At 30.6% G+C, this 21,178-nt stretch overlaps 1 protein-coding gene across 2 annotated transcripts in view; it reads left to right on the forward strand.

Moving 5' to 3' along the window:
* LOC148598591 (glutaminase kidney isoform, mitochondrial-like) overlaps positions 1–19,754 on the forward strand; it is a 31,592-nt gene extending 11,838 nt beyond the window's left edge. For both annotated transcript variants that reach the window (XM_088562552.1, XM_088562553.1), the window contains 9 exons: positions 928–1,019; positions 1,625–1,683; positions 3,559–3,625; positions 4,211–4,261; positions 5,320–5,496; positions 6,471–6,602; positions 8,591–8,745; positions 9,631–9,771; positions 12,966–19,754. In XM_088562552.1, coding sequence (XP_088418678.1) covers positions 928–1,019; positions 1,625–1,683; positions 3,559–3,625; positions 4,211–4,261; positions 5,320–5,496; positions 6,471–6,602; positions 8,591–8,745; positions 9,631–9,771; positions 12,966–13,077 — 986 coding nt within the window. In that variant the 3' untranslated portion in view covers positions 13,078–19,754. The remainder of the gene's footprint in view (positions 1–927; positions 1,020–1,624; positions 1,684–3,558; positions 3,626–4,210; positions 4,262–5,319; positions 5,497–6,470; positions 6,603–8,590; positions 8,746–9,630; positions 9,772–12,965) is intronic.
* Positions 19,755–21,178: the final 1,424 nt, after the last annotated feature.

Genomic DNA, 21,178 nt, shown 5'->3' on the forward strand with positions numbered 1-21,178 from the left:
CTAAATGTTTTTCTCCATCTGAATCTGAATTTACTATAGATAGTGGGTAAAAATTGTTTAAGTTGAGACTTGTTTGAAGACAAAATTGGTTTCTTCAATGAAATTTAAAGAAAGTGGGTAATATGGGAATGCTGGAAAATCTTTCCAGAAATTGTAATACTGCAAAAGTCATGTGCATACATGTAACTAATCATATTTATTTCAGAATTCCACTAAGTGTGCTATCACCCAGACAGATGTCTGATATCCTTTAACATTGTCAAAATACCTTAAGGTACTTGTATAACAATAATTTTTGGATGACATATATGGGGCACAAACTTCTCACTTGAAAGCAAAGGAAGCATAAAAAAAATCAGTGTTGACAAGGTTGTCGAACTAAGATATGCCCCTGTATCAAGGAAGTTGAGCAATTAATGTTTGTGTAACATTTTTATGTACATTATACTGTAAATGAATTAATTTTTGTGGTGTACTGTGCTAATTTTCCTTATTCTTGCTGTGGATAGAAAACTACAAAAATTTGTACTTCCAAAATTAATTTTTAACACTATACAATGCTGATCATTTTTTTTGAAACTGTGAAAATTGATACCTGCAAATTTGACAGAACCTGCGAAAATTAATATGTTTACAATTTGTGATCCGCTCTATGAGTGGGTGGTGTATTTGAATTATTTCAACTTCCTGTGTGAATGTGGTATACCTAGCACAACATATGCTTGCAGCTTCATGTTTGGTACTGTATGCAGCTTTATAATAATGGACTGTACCACGTTTTAGCCTTTAGTGTCCATTTTATGTCTATTCACATTTTTCACAGTTGCAACTCATTGATTTTATAGGCAAGAGTGTCAGTGTCTGATTGTACCTTTTGCCTTTTTATTAGATGGTGTTTTATAGTGAAAAATTTATATTTAACTTCAGACAAGCCACATAACCCCATGGTGAACTCTGGTGCTGTAGTTACCTGTTCTTTACTCAGGAATAAGATGAACCTTGCTGATAGATTTGATTATGTAAGTTTTGTATTATCAACTCATATAGTTAGGGTTGATTGAAAGGGATAGATACACTAAGAGATGTTTTGGGCCCACTTCTAGGCCGAATTTCTAAAGATGGTATTATAATGTTACCAATCTGCATTTTTGTTGAGGACTTATGGTAGTACAACAAGTTTTTGCAAAAATAGCTGAAATTTGGTACAAGATTGAATTTTTTTTTCAAATTTGTGATGCCTGTACCTATGTAGACCCTCCAAATCTTCAGGAATTCTGATAACATAGACCTAAATGCTGCAGAAAATCAAAATATTACTTGGGTCTACATTGGCGTAGACAATTTCATCCATAAATGTACCTCAACATTAAAGTAATTGAATTACAGAATTCTGCTTTTTTAAATAAAGTTTTATTGACAAAGTTTGTTTTTAAAAGTCCTTACTTTCAAGGTAAATTTTTAAGAATATTTAAAAGAATTTTATGTCTTCTGATTATTCCACTGTTTGCGTAAATTTTGTGTGGTATTAATTGTCAATACATTAACTGTCACAAAATATCAATGAAATAACCCCAAAATGAATTTTTCTGACATTCTTCATATAGAGGTACTTTTTTCATTTTAGGTTACCAAAATGTTTAAAAGGACAGCAGGAGGAGAACACCTCACATTTAACAATTCTGTGTTAGTAAAATGTAGTATGAGCATCCATATATAGAAATTGACCCTCATTATGCATGCAGGTGCCCTCTATATATTACTTTGTCTGTTTGCCCTCCAATAGTTTTTGGGAGCAAACCGAACTCCATATTTATTTATAAATATATTTAGGAATTTTAACTCTGCAATTATTTCATGTCATCATTTTTAAAACTCTGAATTTTAACATCTCTTAAACTATGGCCCTTGGATTATTTCAAACAAAATAAATTTTAAGGTCATAGGAAAAAGGCCAGGAACACACTGGAGTTAAAATTTTATTCAAGGAAAGGGGATACTGTTCTTACTGCCCTAATACAAAGTATTTTTGACATATAACATTTAATAATTATTTTGCTTAAAAAAATGGCTTTATATTTCATGAAACAGTTAAATGTATGGATATCCTTTACCATTGTAAAAAGTTACTAGTATTTGTTTGAGAATCACTTTCAATATTACTCTTCTACCATTATTAAATGTCATGAAATGGAAGATGTAAATAGGTTTTCCAGTAAAAAAATTGTCAGTATAGAGATCAGTAACTGACTTTTAAAATACTTTAACTTTTGAAACTTTAAGACATTTGACAAAAATCAAATCTAGACTTTGCATAACAATGTGGCATTATAATAAACTTATGAAAAAGATTTGCATAAAGTATTCAATATTTACATGGTTGAACTTTCATTTTTTTTAAAGACCCTCTCTGCTTAAGAAAAGAATTAACAGTAAAATGTCAACATTAGAAATGAGATTTACAATTTAACTCTTTAGTGACAATATGAATGTTGAAGTGCGTGACTCTTACTTCATATTCAAATCATATAGCTCAATCTCTTATAGGTAGGACCTTAAAATATATTGTAAACGTTGAATTGAAACTTTAGTGCTGTATCTGGGAAGCCAATGTGGATCACATTACATAGACTTCATTAATTCTGATATGTTGCAGGCTTGGTGTATGTGAGTTTTATTCAGCATTGTCAAATTCAATAACCACATTTTTGCTTGAAAATTAGGGAAAAGAGGCAAAGGGACATTTTAGCACATTTTACCAAAGCAAAAGAGCACATGTTATTCAACGGTAAAATTATCATTAATCATTTGTATTTTTAGTTGTTTTTTTTTATCCCTAGCATTTAACACTAACTAAAAACATAGTTTCATTTCAGACATCGTTTACCTTGTAAATTTATTATGTTCTTTTGAAGTGCAGATGGTTGCACAAAATTGTCAAAATATTTTGCACCCACTTAGGGAGGCACTGCTTTTAAAACATTTTGTGTGATAGCATTAATACTATGATATAGCCTGTAGTATACGATTCACATACAATCAGCAACAATCATTGTTCCTAATTTTTCTTTCTATCCTAGGGGATGTATGATAAATAGACAACAATAACATTTTATATTGTACAATGAAACCAAACCATTATTGTATTGTAGAATTTGTATCTTGTTTAGACTGGTTTTTCTGTTTTTAGTTTCGTTTTGACAGATTACAATGTACTTGAATACTATAAAATTAAAATAAAAATTTGTGTGTTTATTTTTAAGATTTTAAGATCAAAATGCAATTTTATTTTTGAGGTATTGAGAAAAGTCCTTCAATAATTTTAATTGTTGTAATTTTAGTTCTGTATCATTTTCAGCAATGTAATACAAGTAATAATTCTGAATATATTTATATTTGTAACTTGGCTAAACATTTATGCAGTTCTATGTAGTTAAAAAAAGTAGCACTAAAGACTTCAGGATTAGAGTTTATTTCATTGCTTTTCCTCATTCCATATCTAGCTAAGTCCAATTTTTGTTTTTTTTAATTTTGTTAAATTGCATTTATATTAACTTTCAGGTTCTTGTCAGAGAGGGAAACAGCAGATCGTAACTTTGCTCTTGGATATTATATGAGGGAAAATAAGGTATTGGATTTGTTTAATGCATTTCTAACTTGCATTTAATTAGGCCATTTAACATTAATTGCTTGGTAATCAGATTCCTCTTGATCTAATATGGGGATAGGGGAATTTTTATTTGTTTATTATCCTAAAAAATTATAAAGTTTTTAGTGAAAGAGTAATCAAGGGAACCTAGGTTATAGTGGTAATCAAAAGAATGTAATCCAGGGACAAAGACCATACATGGAAAACAGATATACATGACAAAGAACATAAAGTAACTAAAATTATACAAAGTAACAAAAGCAGATGAGCAACTCGGACTCCACGAAAAACTGGGACCAGGTGCACCGGTAGGGTAAGTGTCCTCTGCTTTTCTAGAAACACTCGCGGGGTAGTCGAAAGAGGAAAGGAATCATTTTTAGACAGAATTTGTAGTATTGGGTATGTCTGAGGCATGACAATTGTCACTTTCTTGTTAATATTGATTACAAAAGTAAGAAGGTCAGCATAGGTTATCCTAGAAAAAAAATCCAAGAAGCCAATAAAGATATACATGCTTTCATGTTTCTGATGATTGCAATATAGTGTGTTTTTGTGTTTTTACAGTGTTTCCCTGAAGGCACCAATCTTATGGAAACCATGGATTTTTATTTTCAAGTAGGTACTATGCCACATGAGGAATAATATGTTAGGATTTCAGTATAAAATATTTACATAGATAGTTCTAGATAGGTACATGTAGTTTTAAATATGTTCAAAAGGATTTCATTTTATTTTAAAGACTAATTTCCTTAGTCATAACACTATGCTACCTTTATGATGTGATGCATACAAATAACATATATCTTTTATTTCCTTCATAATTTAGAGAGGTGTACATGTATATGTATTGCTATGTCTAGATGGAAGTACTTGGAAGCAAACCTCATTGTATATGTAAAATATCGAGGTTTATAAAATGTAAATATATGTAAGAAACCCTTACAGATTGAGTATGGGTAGAACAATAGATGCAAAGTAAACTTTTATCAATGAAAAGTCATTTTATGGGATCTGTAAAATTGTATCAAAAATCTGTTTTTTTTTTGCCAAATTCATGCCTAATTCATGTTTTTCTTGTTAAATTTTGAAACAGAAAATGGACATAAACCTTTTGACTGTCTGTCTGTCTGTAACACTAAAGGTGTACTTACATTGTGTATCTCATTTAAGAATTGACAAGCATTGGAAATGTTATTGTCAATGCTTTTACATGCTGATGAAATATCAAAAGTGAAACTATTCTTATAATTACATTTCAGAATATTTTTAAAAATTTTATTTATATTTTTTTGGTATACATGGGAAATATGCAATTGACAGATGAGACTGATCAATAAAAGTAGTCCACTTAATTGTGGGTGTGGCTTATATAACATTTTCAAGATTTATTTTATTGACTCGTGAAACTTTATGTGTAAAGCCATTTGCATATTTTAATGATATATACAGTAAATGTAATTATTAATGATATGCACAGTAAATGTAATTATTAATTATTAAACCAAAACATTCAAACATTGTTTATATGTATATTGAACATATTGAAGAATTTTGATCAAATATATTTGGCATCTTTTGCATGTTGAACTTAGAGATTTATTGCCACTTCATTCTGTTGACAGTCTCAACTCTGTGTAGTCTTATAACTCAAAAAGTATTGTTCTAAATTACAGCTGTGCTCTATAGAAGTAGACTGTGATTCTGGATCTGTGATAGCTGCCACACTAGCCAATGGTGGGGTATGCCCTGTAACAGGGGACCAGGTGTTCTCCTCAAGCTCTGTACGAAATACTCTGTCCTTGATGCATTCGTGTGGAATGTACGACTACTCAGGGGGATTTGCTTTTGAGGTTAGTCAATAATTGATGAGTTGAAAATATTGATGTTTTTTTTAAATTCTGACTTGGTGCAAATGTTCTATCTTTAGACTATTGAATACACACAGGATAAGTTACTTTTGCACTTGGTCGATAACTCTGAGTTGTCATGCTTTCTATCTCTAGAAATATTTCATGAATGAATTTCTTCAGCTTTCCACTTTCACAATTTTTTAATTGACTGTATAGTTTCTGATTTTTCCAGTTTCTTATTGTACAATGTAAAGTCTTCTTGAGCATTTACAGAAATATCAAATGAAGTACTAAAGACAATTAGTCGACATTCTTAACTTTAGAGAAAAGTTTTGGTTACAGTAAAGTTATTGCGTTTATATTGGTGAATATTTCCCAGTGCAGAAATTATTTTGTACAGTTGTGCAAGTGGAATACTGTAAAGGTAATGATCTTTGTGGTTGCTAATTATTGTGGATTCTGTCAAGTGAACATATTTGTGGGTATCAATTTTCCTGGTTTCAAAAAAAAAAATGATTAGCATTATATAGTGTTAAAAATCAATTTCACAAGTACTAATTGTTCGGTTTTCTGTCCATTCCGAAAATAGCAAAAATTAGAACGTTTACATTATTATGCTTTGCCAGGGACAATATTCACTAAAACATAATACATAATCATTCTTTTATTTCAGATATCCATTTATTTATGTATAGATACGATACATTCTTTTATAGATGTATATAATATTTAACTAGTTCTGATACTGACAATGTTAATGCTGTATTTCAATTACGTACTTCAGTGTACATCTATGATCTGATTTTTTTCCATTCACATGCTATATCTAAAATTACTAAAAAGGTTTATTTCTTTAACAAAGTGATTATATAGCTTCATATTCAAGGCTATATTGCATGGGAAATTAACATGCTAATATTTATTTACATAATTATAATATAGTATATGGTTACAAAATAGGTTATATGTTGTAGGTAGGTCTACCTGCCAAGTCTGGAGTATCAGGATGTATATTACTGGTAGTACCTAATGTCATGGGAATCTGTATGTGGTCCCCGCCACTAGATAAATATGGTAACAGTGTACGAGGGATACAGTTCTGTAAGGTTGGTACCAACATAATAGTCTGTTTAATGTTCTAACATTAATCAAATCTGTTCACCAGATGGGGGAAAAAATGAAGAGATTTGTATCAAATTATTGAATTGTTCAGTGTCTATTTGTACTGGTAAAACTTGTTAATTTTTTTCCCAAATGGTACCCAACACTAAGATCTTCATACATTAGGGTCATAGTTCAGTATATAGAGCCAGTAAGTCTTGCTTTTTATCCAGAATTCCTACTGCTGTAATAATTTTAAACCATAAAGCATAAATAATTTCTACTTCTGGGTTCGTCAATTTGATGTTTGTTATCAGAATTTTCTTTTTAGCTCACCTGTCCAAAGTCTTCATCATCGTCCATCTTCGTCGTCGTTGTTAACAATTATACAAAACTCTTCTCCTGTGAAACTACTTGACCAATTGAAAACATGGCCACTATTACTAAAAATAGAACATAGGGGTCAGACAGTAGTTTTTCACATATATCTCCTAAACCATTAGGTTTAGCTAAATTCTGACAGGTGTAAAGTGTTCAGCATGATGAGATCTATCTCTGGTCAAAGTTTGGTTTTAATCTGTTCAGCCTTGTTTTGAATTATTGCCCTTTTTCAACGATTTTTGCCATTTTTAATGTTATTTCTTTAAAAATTTTTCTCCACTGACAATACTTGACTAATTGAAACCAAACTTGGTATGAATGTTCCTTGGGGTATCCTGCATAGAACTGGTGTGGGGATTTTTGATTTGTTGAAAAACATGGCCGTCATTACTAAAAATAGAACAGAGGGATCAGACAATAGTTTTACACATATATCTCCTAAACCGTTAGGTTTAACTAAATTCTGATGTGGGGAAAAAAGTGTTTAGCATGATGAGATCTTTCTGTGGTCAAATTTTGGTTTTAATCCATTAGGCTATGTTGGAGTTATAACCCTTTTTCAACGATTTTTGCTATTTTTAATGTTATTTCTTTAAAAAATCTTCTCCTCTAACATTACTTGACCAATTAAAAACTAAACGTGGTATGAATGTTTTTTGGAGTATCGTGCATAGAATTGAAGTGGGGATTTTTGATCCATCAAAAAATATGGCAGCCGTTACTAAAAATAGAACGTAGGGGTCAGACAATAGTTTTTCACATATATCTCCAAAACTGTTAAGTTTAGCCAAATTCTTTCAATAGCTGAAATGATCCATATTAGTAGGACTATGAAAGTCTTCAGGGATAAAAGTTATTGCCCTTGAAAGGGGAAAAATGACCTTTTTTTTTAACAGTTTTCAGTCAATATCCTGAAAACTGTGATACATTAAAAGAAACTTTCAATTGTTGAGAAGATCTTATGATAAGTCCTACCAAAGACTTCTTGAGTCAAAATTGTTGGACAACTTCTTGTTAAATTTAGTGCCTTTGAAAGGTAAAATTCAACCTGGTGAGTGGTTCGGGCTCCTGGGAGCCTCTTATTTGTGATTAAAGTGCAGAAATAGTCAAGCATCATATATTTAAATTATTGTATTTAGGCATAAGGGGTTTTTGTTGGGAACTCTATAGAAAATTCCTTTCTATGGTTTTGAACGGGGTTAAGGACCCATTTTCGAGAATTCACAGGGTCATGTAATGAGACTTGCCAGCCCTATATTGATACATTGTGGGTTGAAAAGAAACAATGTCATAAATTTATTAACAATATTTGTGGCATACATAAAATGTAATAGTTCAATTAAAGTATTCCCACTAATTTTTTTCCTAAATGTCTGTCATATTTGGAAATAATACTAGAAAAAAAAACACATAAAATTGTGCTGTGGTATAAGTATCACAAGTAACTTGTTGAATTCACTTTTCGTCTCACACCAATGACTTTCAATTTTAACTTGCATTGGATTTTACAGTTACAAATGAGTTTTTTCACTATTTTTTTTAAATGATGCGATGAGTGGATACCATTTCCTGTCTTCAGTAAATGAATTATTTTGTGCCTTCTTTTTTTCAGGATTTAGTAAACAGATTTAATTTCCATAATTATGACAGTTTAATACACTCAGAAAAGAAGTTTGATCCTAGAACCAAAAAAATGGAATCAAAGGCCAAGAGAGTTGTTAATCTGTTGTTTGGGGCTTATAATGGTGACATTACTGCGTTAAGAAGGTATTATTTTATTTTTGTGTACTTTCATACCCACTACCTTTACAGAATTCCCCATTTTTGATGTCTGTTTGGTTATCCAGACATCTTTTAAGTACTGTTCCTCCTTTTAGGCATCATACAGAAAGTTCAGATCTGTGCAAGGGGAGATAATGCACTATCTTGGTTGTTTGAAATCTAGGCGAAGTGAGTTGTTTCTTTTATGTAAGCTTCCTCACTGTATTTCTAGTTCCATATTCCTTTGATAACAATTTTTTTTGTAATGATTACTGGTAATTGCAAATTGCATAATGTATAAGAATAATGAAGGGAACCAAGATTCTAGCTGAAATCAAAAGAATGTAATTCAGGGACAAAGACCAGACATGGCACAGCAAAAAAACAAAAAATAATCAAAATTATACTTTCAAAGAAACAAAAGTAATTGAGCAACTCATAGTCCACTAAAAACAAGATTTTGATCTTTTCAGTATGATAATAAAAATACAACAAAGTGAAAGACTGACTTTAGAAAAATTGATTAAAATTTGTAATTTGTTATATATATATACCATTGCTAATTCTGATGTAAGATGTTTTTGATTTTATGATGTACAACAATTGGTTTTATACTCAGAAGTAAATGCTTTTTATGCTGTATGCTTAGGTTTACTACTGTCTCCTCCCACTTTGAAAATGAAAAAAGTATGGTTTTCATATAATTTTGGAAACGTGTTTTATGTGTTTTAATGTTTTAATATGCACAAAAATGAATGTTTGCATAATGATCCTGAACATATGTTTCAATGTGTTTTCAAACATATGTTGAAATTTTTACTGTGTAGCACATATAAAAACATGTTGAAATTTTCACTGAGTGCTAATTGTCGAATGATGTTTTGATGATAGATATGCATTGTTGGGGACTGATATGAACATTGGAGACTATGATGGGAGAACAGCACTCCATGTTGGAGCGGCAGAAGGAAACGTGTCCGTTGTTCGATTTCTACTGGAGAAATGTAAAGTCCATCCATTCCCTAAAGACAGGTAGGCAGTCATGGTGAGATGTATCTGGCCAAAGGTAGTGTCTGATTAAGTTTCATTCTGTCCAGCGTAAGTTTAACATATTTTTGTTTAATAAACAAACTGAAAAAAAGTCGAAATATGCCATTTGTTTAGATATACCAAATATATATCTTACCCAGTCTGGGTTGGTAAGTTAGGCCAGACTAAAATTACCCTAGATTCTCATCCCCTCCCAACCCCTCCTCAAAAAAATTTATCGTGATTTTTTTGTTTGTTTTGATCTATCAAAAATTGGTAATAAAAAATAAATAGATACAATTAACCTTGCTCTCAAATTTTAAACAAAATTGGATGAGAAACTAGGATTTTTTATTGTGGCCTTTTTACTTAATTTTGTTACGGATGTAATAGACAGATTTCAAAAATTCTTACAGTTCTGCATTTTACGGTATATTTTTGTTCAATTTTGCTGATGTTAGCTTCCCTGTTGATTGTGCATCTCATCCTAATTTAATACATGAATATTAATTATGTGATAAAAATAAATTCTTCAGTAAAATATTAATAAGATAATTAATTGGAAAGAGTGAATAACCGAAATATGATCAAGAGTGCCGAAGAACACCTAGATTTACAGTGACTTTCCTACAACCATGACTCTTTTGTTACGGATGTGCTGAACAATACAAAGGATTGACAAAGCTATTGGGACATTTAAACTGACCAGTTATTATTGTAAGAGTTGATGAATAGGTAGCCACTCACCCATGAAAATTTACCTGGTCAGGTGTAAGGCAGCCAATACTCGCTATGTTTCACATCATATGGAATTTTCTCAGCTTATGAATATTACTCACAGTGTGTTTTGAGGGAATTTAGTGTTTTTTTGTTTTTTTTTTACATAATTGGTATTTTTTGTTGTTTTGTTATTGCATTTATTAATTGATAGAAACATATTCAATGTATTTTTTGTACTTGCTAACAAAAGAAAATTACTGATGTGGAAAACTATAGGTTGTGAATATTGTTTATATTTTTCCAAGAAAAAAAGCTTTTAACCCACAGGTCCCCAAGTGGTAGCAAGTATGAAATGGCAAATGAAAGTAAAATGATAACACTTTCATGGAATGAACAATAACTTGAAGTTACAATGTTATGCTGTATTTATTTGAATTGTCCCATCTCAAAGCTAAATCAATTGAATACTGGTTTTTAAATATATGCATTAAAATATACTCCTTCTAGTTCGGATTCTTATAAATTTCTTGCACATTTTTTTCATATTATTTAAAATATACATGTACAAAATGTATATATAGTTCTGATGAAATTTAATGCACTTCAGCCATAAGCATAATCCCAATAAAATCATTTTTCACAACAAACACTCAAACCAGAGCTGTAAATCATAGCACTTAATCCAGAACAACAATTACAATGAAAATAAAACTAAGAAGTATTCTCCATATAATTCCACTTACATGTATATCATTGCATGTAATCCCAAGCTGTACTTCCAATGAAAAAAAGCAATTAATCCAAATCTTTAATTTAAAAATAACCATTGCACTAGATCCCAAAGTACATTTTATGGTAATGAAAATCATTGCACTTTAAAAATGCACAAAATCCTAAACTATCACATTTGAATGAAAATCATTGCACTTTAAAAATGCACAAAATCCTAAACTATCACATTTGAATGAAAATCATTGCACTTTAATAATCCACAAAAGTTTCAAGGAAAGTAGCATTTAAATCCAAATCTATAAATTCAATGAATTGTACTTAATCCAAAGAAGTTTCAATGTAAATAACACTTTTTCCAAATCTTAAATTTAATTGAAAATCATTGCACTTATAATTCCAAAGTATAATTTCAACCAAACTGAATGCATTAAATCCCGAACTATAACACAAATGACAATTATTAACATGATACTTAATCCCAAACTATGAAAACCATTGCAGTTAATCCGGAAAATCATAATTCCAATGGAACAATAAATAAAGCACTTAATTTACTTTTAAGCCTACTCATTCTCAAAATTAAATAAAATAAAGTCATAGCACTATTTCAAAAATTGTAATTCATGTAAACCTCATACTGTATGCATTTTCATTAAACACTTGTTCTTTAACTATAGTATGAATCACATACTTTCCATTGAAAGGGCACCTTGGTAGGCCTATTCCAGTTTTAGGAAGGAGGGAATAAATATTGAGGTCTCATTTTTATAATAATGTATAAGACTTCTGTGCAATGTTGTTAAGATAGAATAAGTACTTTAATATACTATTCTAAATCATGGTTTGCAACCTTGTCAACAAAATACAAAACAAAATATTATTTATTTAATTTGAACTCCCCTCACCAATGAAGAATAGAATAGTCCAGGTAGCCACTTCAGATTTAAATAACCAGGAGCTAGCTATGATAAGATTTATAGGTGAGTATTCATCAACTTTTACAATAACAACTGGTCAGTTTAAATGTCGCAATAGCTTTGTCAATCCTTTGTATTGTTCAGCAGATTGGTAACAAAAGAGTGTCATGGTTGTAGGAAAGTCATTGTAACAAGTGTGCAGAACTTGTTCCCCGAATAAGTTAAATCCTCTTGGCACGAGTGATCATATTTTGGTTATTTACGATAACCAATTTATTATCCTATTTATTTTATGGATTTCTTTATAATTTTTCATCGTATTCAACATGTATTTTAAATTCTGTGATTGGAGGATTGATATCAAAGTTGTGATGTTTTTGTGGGAGAAAGTCTGAGAGTGAAATTGCAGAATTAATTATACATTATGAATTATCGAAATTTATTACACTGGGAACATTCGATCAAACACTGCTATGTATATAATAAATATTGTAATACTTTTGTTGTTTAATGTAATCTGTTAAGGTTTACTAATTCATCTTGTAATAGTGTATTTTAACTTGAATCCTTTTTAATGAAAATATCAATATAAATCAACTTTTAAGTTTGGGGAAGAGAGGGCTTGTAGTTTTGTAAATATGAATTATTATAAAAAGGAAAAGTTTGTGTTAGATTTATATGTAAATTTTTTGCCTGCCTAGGTATATGTATGAAATGTACTTTGTATGTGCTGATATTCAAGTATTTGTCTGGAATTGATAAGGTTAAATTGGAAAAACATCAATTTTGTTTTGACTTGAACTAATTTCTTTGAATTTAATTTGACAGATGGGGGTTTACACCACTGGATGATGCCATTAGATTTGAACACAGTGAAGTACAGAACATTCTGGAAAAATACCTTGATCAAGAGAATGAAGCTGCTACAAACATTACATAAATGTTCTCATTATGGAAACACTGTTATTATAATCTTCATATTGTAGAAGGTACAGTCTCGTGCCAAAAGTATTCGCGGAAAAATGGCGGACGTCATGACGAAGTTGTCTCGCTTTGTACAATAAAAATACAGTGCTGACCTCCATACATAAACGCGATTGTTCTGTTCTATTACTATTTGGGATTCATTGCTGAATATTATATGCCTCCAGGTTTCATTCACAGTCCATCTCCTTTTCTCTAAACACCACGACAAACGTTTCCTTCGGTTAACCTCTTTAACAACCATTCTTTTTTTCACTACCCGTCGGTAAATCTGACTTTTGTGCAAAAATCTCTGAAGAGTCCTAGCACTAACACGATTTTCTCCATTTCCAATATTGTACTCTGATGTTATGTCCTTCAAAGCCTTCCCGCGATGTTTTTTTCACAAGACGTTTCAATCTGGCCTCGCCACGCACAGTCATTTTTCTAGGACGTCCTGAACGATGAGCTGTTTTGTAACTTGGACGATCACGGAATTTTTTGATAATTGATCTACAGGTGCTCTCAGGTATGCCCAACATCCTTGAAATTTCACTTATCTTATATCCTTTAGATTTTAGTCTGACAATTACTTCTCTTTTGTCCGGCGACAATTCCTTTGATTTGCGACCCATTTTGTTTACATTCGAAATATTACAATGTAATTATGTCATTGCAGACGACAATTTACGTCATCACTTTGGAATTTATCACTGTTTCTGGGGATAGTCTCAAAGTAGAATTTTGTTTTATAATTTTCGTACAATTTTCATTTTTCCGATGGAAGCGCGACAACTCGTAAACCTGATCCGCCATTTTCCTCGAATACTTTTGGCACGAGACTGTATAATAGTGATCATTGTGTCCATCCGTTCTTCTGTTCCTCCGTCCACTACTTGGTGAGGAGAGGGTATCCTTTAGTGAGCTTTGCTCAGTTTTTCTAGTTTATGGTCACAAGTCTTATTAGATAAGGAAAAAGTTATATTGAATTAGGGTTCATGGATCTATGAGTAGAACAAAATGTTAGAGTTATTGGAAGATAACAATGATCTGCATTAAAGCGAAAAAAATTGTTTCCATTAAGTCATCCAAAATGCAGGAAAAGGCTAGTCCAATTTAAAATGAAATTATAAGATACTTCTCAGTCTTCTAATCTCTGAAATGTGAACCAAAAGCCACTTGCCATATGCTTGCTATGGTAGTTATTGAATGTAACATAAGTAGAAATTTATGGATTTTTTTTATATTTTTAAGGTCAACATTGTATTCTGGCAAGTAATTAATACGTGTCCATGACTATTTTATATTTGATTATCAATAGTGTACCAGGTTGTAAATTTTTTTTCTGTTCAAATGACAATCAATGACATGCGTTTAGTGACAGTAAATTTTTGAAACTTTTGGTTGAGTCAATTTTTTATTCAAATCTGCCACAAAATTTGAGAATTTCTAGTTAGACAACTTTAATTAACCTACAAGTATCATTTCTCTTTAAGATGCCTTTACCAAGTTGGGTACTTAGTGGTTAATTTTTCCAGTTTATAATATCCTTGATTTGGCCAGTTCATTGACAAGTTGTCTCAATACCAGTTATTTCCCTTCTTGGTAAACTAATTTTATTACCTTTATTTGAAACAAAGATGATCTAATGAAACAAGTTTTTAATGCCATAAATTATTGAAATTTCTACCAAAAATTATAACCCAAGTAAGTGAAAGTACATTCTCAGTATTATATAAGTTGTACATGTATTAGTTCTTAAAAATTGTTTAATGATATTACAATTTATTTGGATTTGTTAACCATCAGGTACATTATGGAGGCAGCTTGTTGATGTACTGTTGTTTTTTTTTCAGTATTAGATTTTGTTGACTTTTTTTGCTGATGTTATTAAATATTTCATGCTTATATGCATGTGTGTTAGGCCATCCAAATTTAAATTCTTTACATTTTTCATATATGAACTAGTTGCTTGGAATTTAAATTCTTGATTTAATTTATTTCTAAGGCATTAAAATGTGCAAAACTAAGATACAAATATTCAGCAGGATAAAGGGCAATATTAATTCTTTCTTCATTTTTTTTATAATTCTTTTAGCATTTGACCGCTTTATTTTATATCATTCTTTTTTTAAAATGTATAAGGGAAGAAACTGACAAAAAAAAGTGTCCAAAAGAAGAAGGAATTTATACTGATACAATGTACTGTTGGATGGCCTCTGGTTTTTATCCTGGACATTGATCATGTGATTAATTATTGAATCCATCATTTCAGAATCTAATGCATTGTGGGTAATATTGTCGAAAGCATACACAAAAGTTATCTGACTGGCTTAAAACAAAAATGTTTTGTTAACAATATAACATTTGTAATATTATATGTCAAAAAATTGACTGTAGGTGCATCAGAATCCATGACAAATCATTTTACCCGTAATTCCATATTTTCTGAAATGGGAATTGAAATGCTATATTTTATCTTGTTTTTATCTTTGTAGATCTCGTACCTCATTTCAAAATGCTAGTTTAAGAATTGAAATGTACATGTACATAAGTTTAAAAATATACAACAACAAAAAAAAAAAAAAAAGAAAATCATCAAGATCAGTGATAAAAATTCTTTTAAAAATATGGGCATAGAAATTAAGATCTGAGAAATTTCACTGGTACATATTTTTGTATTCTGTTTAAGGATGATCAAGTTGATGGTTAGCCCAATAATTATGAATGATTGGTTTTTATTTACTATGAATCATTTGGGGTTTGTGATACCTCTATCTCTTCAAGAATACCATAGGGATTCATATTGTAAAAACTCAGATTTGGCTGATATAAAATCAAATTTGAAGGTTCATTTTCTTTTAAATAAAAATATTTTTGTTGAGTTTTTATACCCCCAATCTAAAGGATAGTAGGGTATACTCGTGTGTCTGTTACACTTTTTTCCGTCACTGTTTTCTCCGCAACTACTCATCACAGTGACTTGAAATTTTAACACATTCTTTCTGTAGGTATGCCATCTGGTGGGATTCATTTTGGTAAATATTCCATAACTTCCTGTATACCGAGGACTTTGTTTATTTTTTTGACTAAATATATTTCAAAGTTGAAATTTTTGTCAAATTTTTCTCAGAAACTACTCATGAGGTGGCTTGAAATTTTTCCTGTATGTGCTATATGGTGGGATCCATTTTTGGAGGACTTCTACAACAACTTAATGTTTACCAAGGAGTTAGTTCATTTTCACCTTATATTTTGAAAGTTGAAATTTTATCACATTTTTCTCAGCAAATAGTCATCACAGCAGCTTGAAATTTTAGCACATTCTTCCTGCAGGTATGCCATGATATATTGGGATCAATTTTTGGAATAATATGACAACTTTTAGTTTACCGAGGACTTTATTTTTTATACTTATATCATGATTGAAAGTGGTGGTATCTTTAGTGAGCAATCACTCACAGATTTTTAGTTTATTTCTCAAATTCTTTCTCTACTCAAATTTCAACAAATCTAATTGCTAAAATTCGAAGATTTGAGGGAAAACATAGGGTTAGTAGTTAAATTTTACAAAATCAGGCCCTGCAAGTTTGTGAGCAATAAAGTTATAACAGCTGTAATATTTATGCCAGATCTCAAGTTATTATTTGGAGTGATACATTGTGAATTAAAACATTATTGATTGCAATGCTAGTGCTATTGGTGTTTATTTTAACTGCATGTAGATATGATTAATAGGATAATGAATTAGATTGAGTGAATAATTAAAATATGATCATGAGTGCTGAAGAACGCCTAGGTTTAAAGACTGCACACAAGTGAAATCTGGGGAGATAATCCTATTTATGGTAATCAAGGGGAGATAATCCTATTTATGATACAGATTTTCTCCATTTTTCGTTGCTACATTCAACATAGGTTTAAATTTTCTGAATGGTGGACTGATATTCTTCTTGTGACGTTTTGGTGGGAGATAGTCAGAAAGTGAAATTATCAAATTTATTTCACAGTGTGAATTGTTAAAATTTGTTAAACTGGGAACATTCAATAAATCACTGCTATCTTTTTAATACTCTAGTTTTTGTACTAGAAATAAGTCATGCTACATTATTGACAAGTATACAAGCAGTTCAGTTTATAATTTCCATTTATAAAATTATTGCAGTTATTTTAGAATTTACAGTAAGAAGTGTGAATGCTTGAAGGACTGAAGTGTATATTTTTGGTTTCTTTGAACTTAATATCAGGTTGATGCTTGTACAATGCATAATATGACAATTTTACACAGTCGATTTTTTGTGTTGTTGAACTTTTACAAACCATTGTGTTCATGCTTTAATTTGATGTTTTTTGTTGATTTGTTAATGGGTTATTGTGAATACTTATTCTTGTCAAGTTACAGAGATTTGGAACAACTCTTAGTATATATATGTATATGGTAGATCATTTTTTTGTTAATTTTGATTGAAATATATTTTTCAACAATTCAATGGTACCAGTATTTGATAATTGTAACGTTTATCTTTTAATTATTTAAAAAAAAATGTGTAAATTATAGAAAATTAAATTCACCATGGGGAAGTTAATTGTTAGAATACTGTGATACAGAATTTTTCTAGAAATTTAAGCTTAGAAAATCTATGGTTACCTCAAATTCTCTCTGAAGAATATGAATGCATGTCAGATACAAATAAATGTTCTTTACGTATGTATTTAAAAATCTATAGATAATTTTTATTGTTTGAGAAATATATTCCTAATAAAGTATAGATGATATTTAGAAACAGCAAGATAAATGACCCAAGTTTTCAAATCATTTTGAAGTCTTTTTCAGAAAATTTTAAAGAAAATCTATTGACTCAAAAAATGAGACATGTGTAACCTGAAAGAGGTTAAAGTTGATTATAGTGATATTTTGAAAAATAATTCTTCTTTCAATTAGGATTTCTATTAATTTCTGCAAAATATAAAAGTCATGAATTGATAAACATTTTTGTTTTTTATTAAATACACATGGTTAAGGTCCTTACTTGATATTACTGGTTAAGTTCCTGTCAGACTGAAATTGGGCTCTCAGTGCTCAACTCAAGGTCAAAGGTTAATCATAAGGACTTACTTAATTCTATTAGGAATTTTTTCCTTAGCTTTTTTTTCAAATCCAGAGTAGTGTAGTTTTTGTTTGTTCGCTAAAATACTTTTCATTTACTATATTTCAACTGATCAGCCTTACATATTGTATCTAGGTTGTTGATAGTGTGCCAGTCTAATAGGATGTTCCAAAAAATATGTTTTGAATTTGTTTAACCATATCATGTATAAACTCGCATACATTACCAATTGTCTTTATGTGTTTTGGAAAATCCAATATTTATTCATCTGTTTAAACATTTTTTATCTTGATAACTAAATGAGTATGTAATAATTTATTAGGAGGAAACAACTCAAAAAATCTTTTGGCAGTGACAACCTGTAAAATTCTATTAATGCATATAAATTCTTTCATCCACATGTACTTCTGATGTTTCAACAACACATTTAAAGGTTGGCTCACTTTCATGTGTGCATTTATACTAGTGATCACTTTTTGTACCAAGATTAAACAGTATATCCTGCCTCTGTATGCTACAAGCCTAAGATTAACTAGTCTGTGTGATAATAGGAGTTAATTGTTCTTGAGGATTTGGTCGCATAAATCCTGGATTTGACAGTGGCAACTTAAGTTTCCTGGTAAAACATTAGCAGATCCAGTAAACTGTTATTTGTGACAGTCTAATTAAGATTCAGAGGGTCAAATCTTCTAATACAATTGATGTGTTCTATTGAACATATCTGTGAAGATAGCAATTAAAACTTGTTTTTGCATGTATTAAAGATTTAGGACATCAATTGTTCATATACCGTAAAGCGGGTAATTTTGGCAGGGTGCTAATTTTGGAATATTTTAGCAGTCTGTCTAAAAATGCCAAAATAAAATCTTCAAAATATTTATCCTGGGCTTAACTACTCAGTGTACCAAATATCATCTACCAAAATAGAAACGCAAACATTTTTCGTAATTACCTTTTTGCATCAAGAAATTTTACACCCGCCGAAATAACCTGCCAAAGTGTAATAATGAATTCTGTTATATATAACTATAGTGAAACCTGTCATCATTGAAAAACAAAAACCTGTTGAAACCAGGCACTGTTTATAGTACCTTTATATCAGGTGAATTGTATTTAAACCTGGTAAAACTGGATACCTGTCTAAAATGAACAAACTCTGCAGTCCACAAGGGGTTCATTGTAGATATGTTTCACTGTAAATGACAACATATGTACTTACCACATTTTACATTGTGTTGTTTATTTTTTCCTGGAAAATGCTGGTTTTTGTTAAAGGGCAACCACTTAATTTTTTCTGGAAGGGGATAAAAAATCAATTCAAAAATATATGCAAGTGTATCAAGGCCAAGACTAGAAATTGTGGTTTAAAAAAAACTGGCAAAGATACAGGAAAAGTATATTTAGAACTATGAAAATTTATTTTATCTTAGCCAACCTCTTGGAAAACCAAATGGTTGCTACTTTAATTGTACAGGCAAATTGTGATACTATTGTGATACCATTGCGATTTACATGAGATAAATTCATAATAAAATGTTAGTCAGTTCTTCTTAGTTCCTTGATGATATAGAGTAAATGGAACTGGGTATATTGACCTTAACATACAAATCTAGATTGCTTAACAAGTGTTAACTTTTACAGGTTCTCTTTAGTTTTTACGAATTTTGATTGCAAATTCTAAAGATTATGAACCTTTCTATAATACCCATTTAAAAAATCACAAAATTTAAGGTCATACAGATCCTTTTAATAAATTACAGATTGTCATTACAGTAAGTATTATATACAGGTCTGCAAACTTTAAAATTTAGACTAGGGTTTTTTATTACAGTTTTACACTAAATAAATTGTGGGGTTTTATTGGAACTAACTCAAACAAAAGCTCTGATCATCTAATAAATACCGGTACTTAAAAATTCAGAAAAGCACAAATACTGTAGGTGGGCCAGAAGCCAACTACCTTTAATGAATTTGTGACGACTGTACAAAATACAGCTTCCCTAAAATACAAGATACCCCTTTTATTGATAATTCAAGTCCCATAACTCTAAAATGAAGAATTTAAAATAGAACAAAAGGCTCCCAAGAGCCTGAATCGCTCACCTTGTTAAATTTTTGCCTTTCAGGAACACTAACTCTAACAAGAAGTTGTCCAACAATTTTGACTCCATGAAGACTTTGGTAGGACTTATCATGAGGATCATTTCATCAATTGGTAGTTTCATTCAATCTATCATGTTTGTCAAGATGTTGACAGAAAACTGCAAAAAAACTTTTTTTTTGCTTTCATGGGCAATAACTCTTATATGGAGTTGTCTGACAACTTCGATCCCTGGAGACTTTCATAGGCCTTATAATAAGCATCATTTCAGCAATCGAAAGTTTCATTCTATCTATCATAGTTTTCAAGATATAGGCTGAAAACTGTAAAACAAAATGTCATTTTTCACCTCTCAAGGGCAATAACCCTTACATGGAGTCATCTGACAACTTTGATCCCTAAGACTTTTGTAAGCCTTATAATAAGGATATTTCAGCAATTGAAAGATGTTGGCCAAACCTAACGGTTTTTGAGATATATGCAAAAAACTTCTGTACGACTCCTACGTTCTATTTTTAGTAAAGGTGGCAATGTTTATTAACCAATCAAAAATCCAAATGGTCATTTTTTAAAGGATACCCTAAAAAAACAAAAATACCAACTTTCATTGAATTCTGTATAGTAATTTATGAGGAGAGGAATTTTGAAAGGAATACAAAAACAGCAAAAAATGTCCAAAAAGGAAAATAACTCCAACATGGGTCAACAGATTTTCACCACAATTTGACCACCGATAGATCTCATCATGCTGAATACTTTTACCCATGTCAGATTTTGGCTAAACTTGACAGTTTTGGAGATATATGCAAAAATCTGCTGTCTGACCCCTATGTTCTATTTTTAGTAATGGTGGCCATGTTTTTTAACCG

Source organism: Perna viridis, chromosome 14, assembly GCF_037379345.1.
Source record: "Perna viridis isolate PV_CMFRI_1.1 ecotype Kerala chromosome 14, ASM3737934v1, whole genome shotgun sequence".
NCBI lineage: Eukaryota > Metazoa > Mollusca > Bivalvia > Mytilida > Mytilidae > Perna > Perna viridis.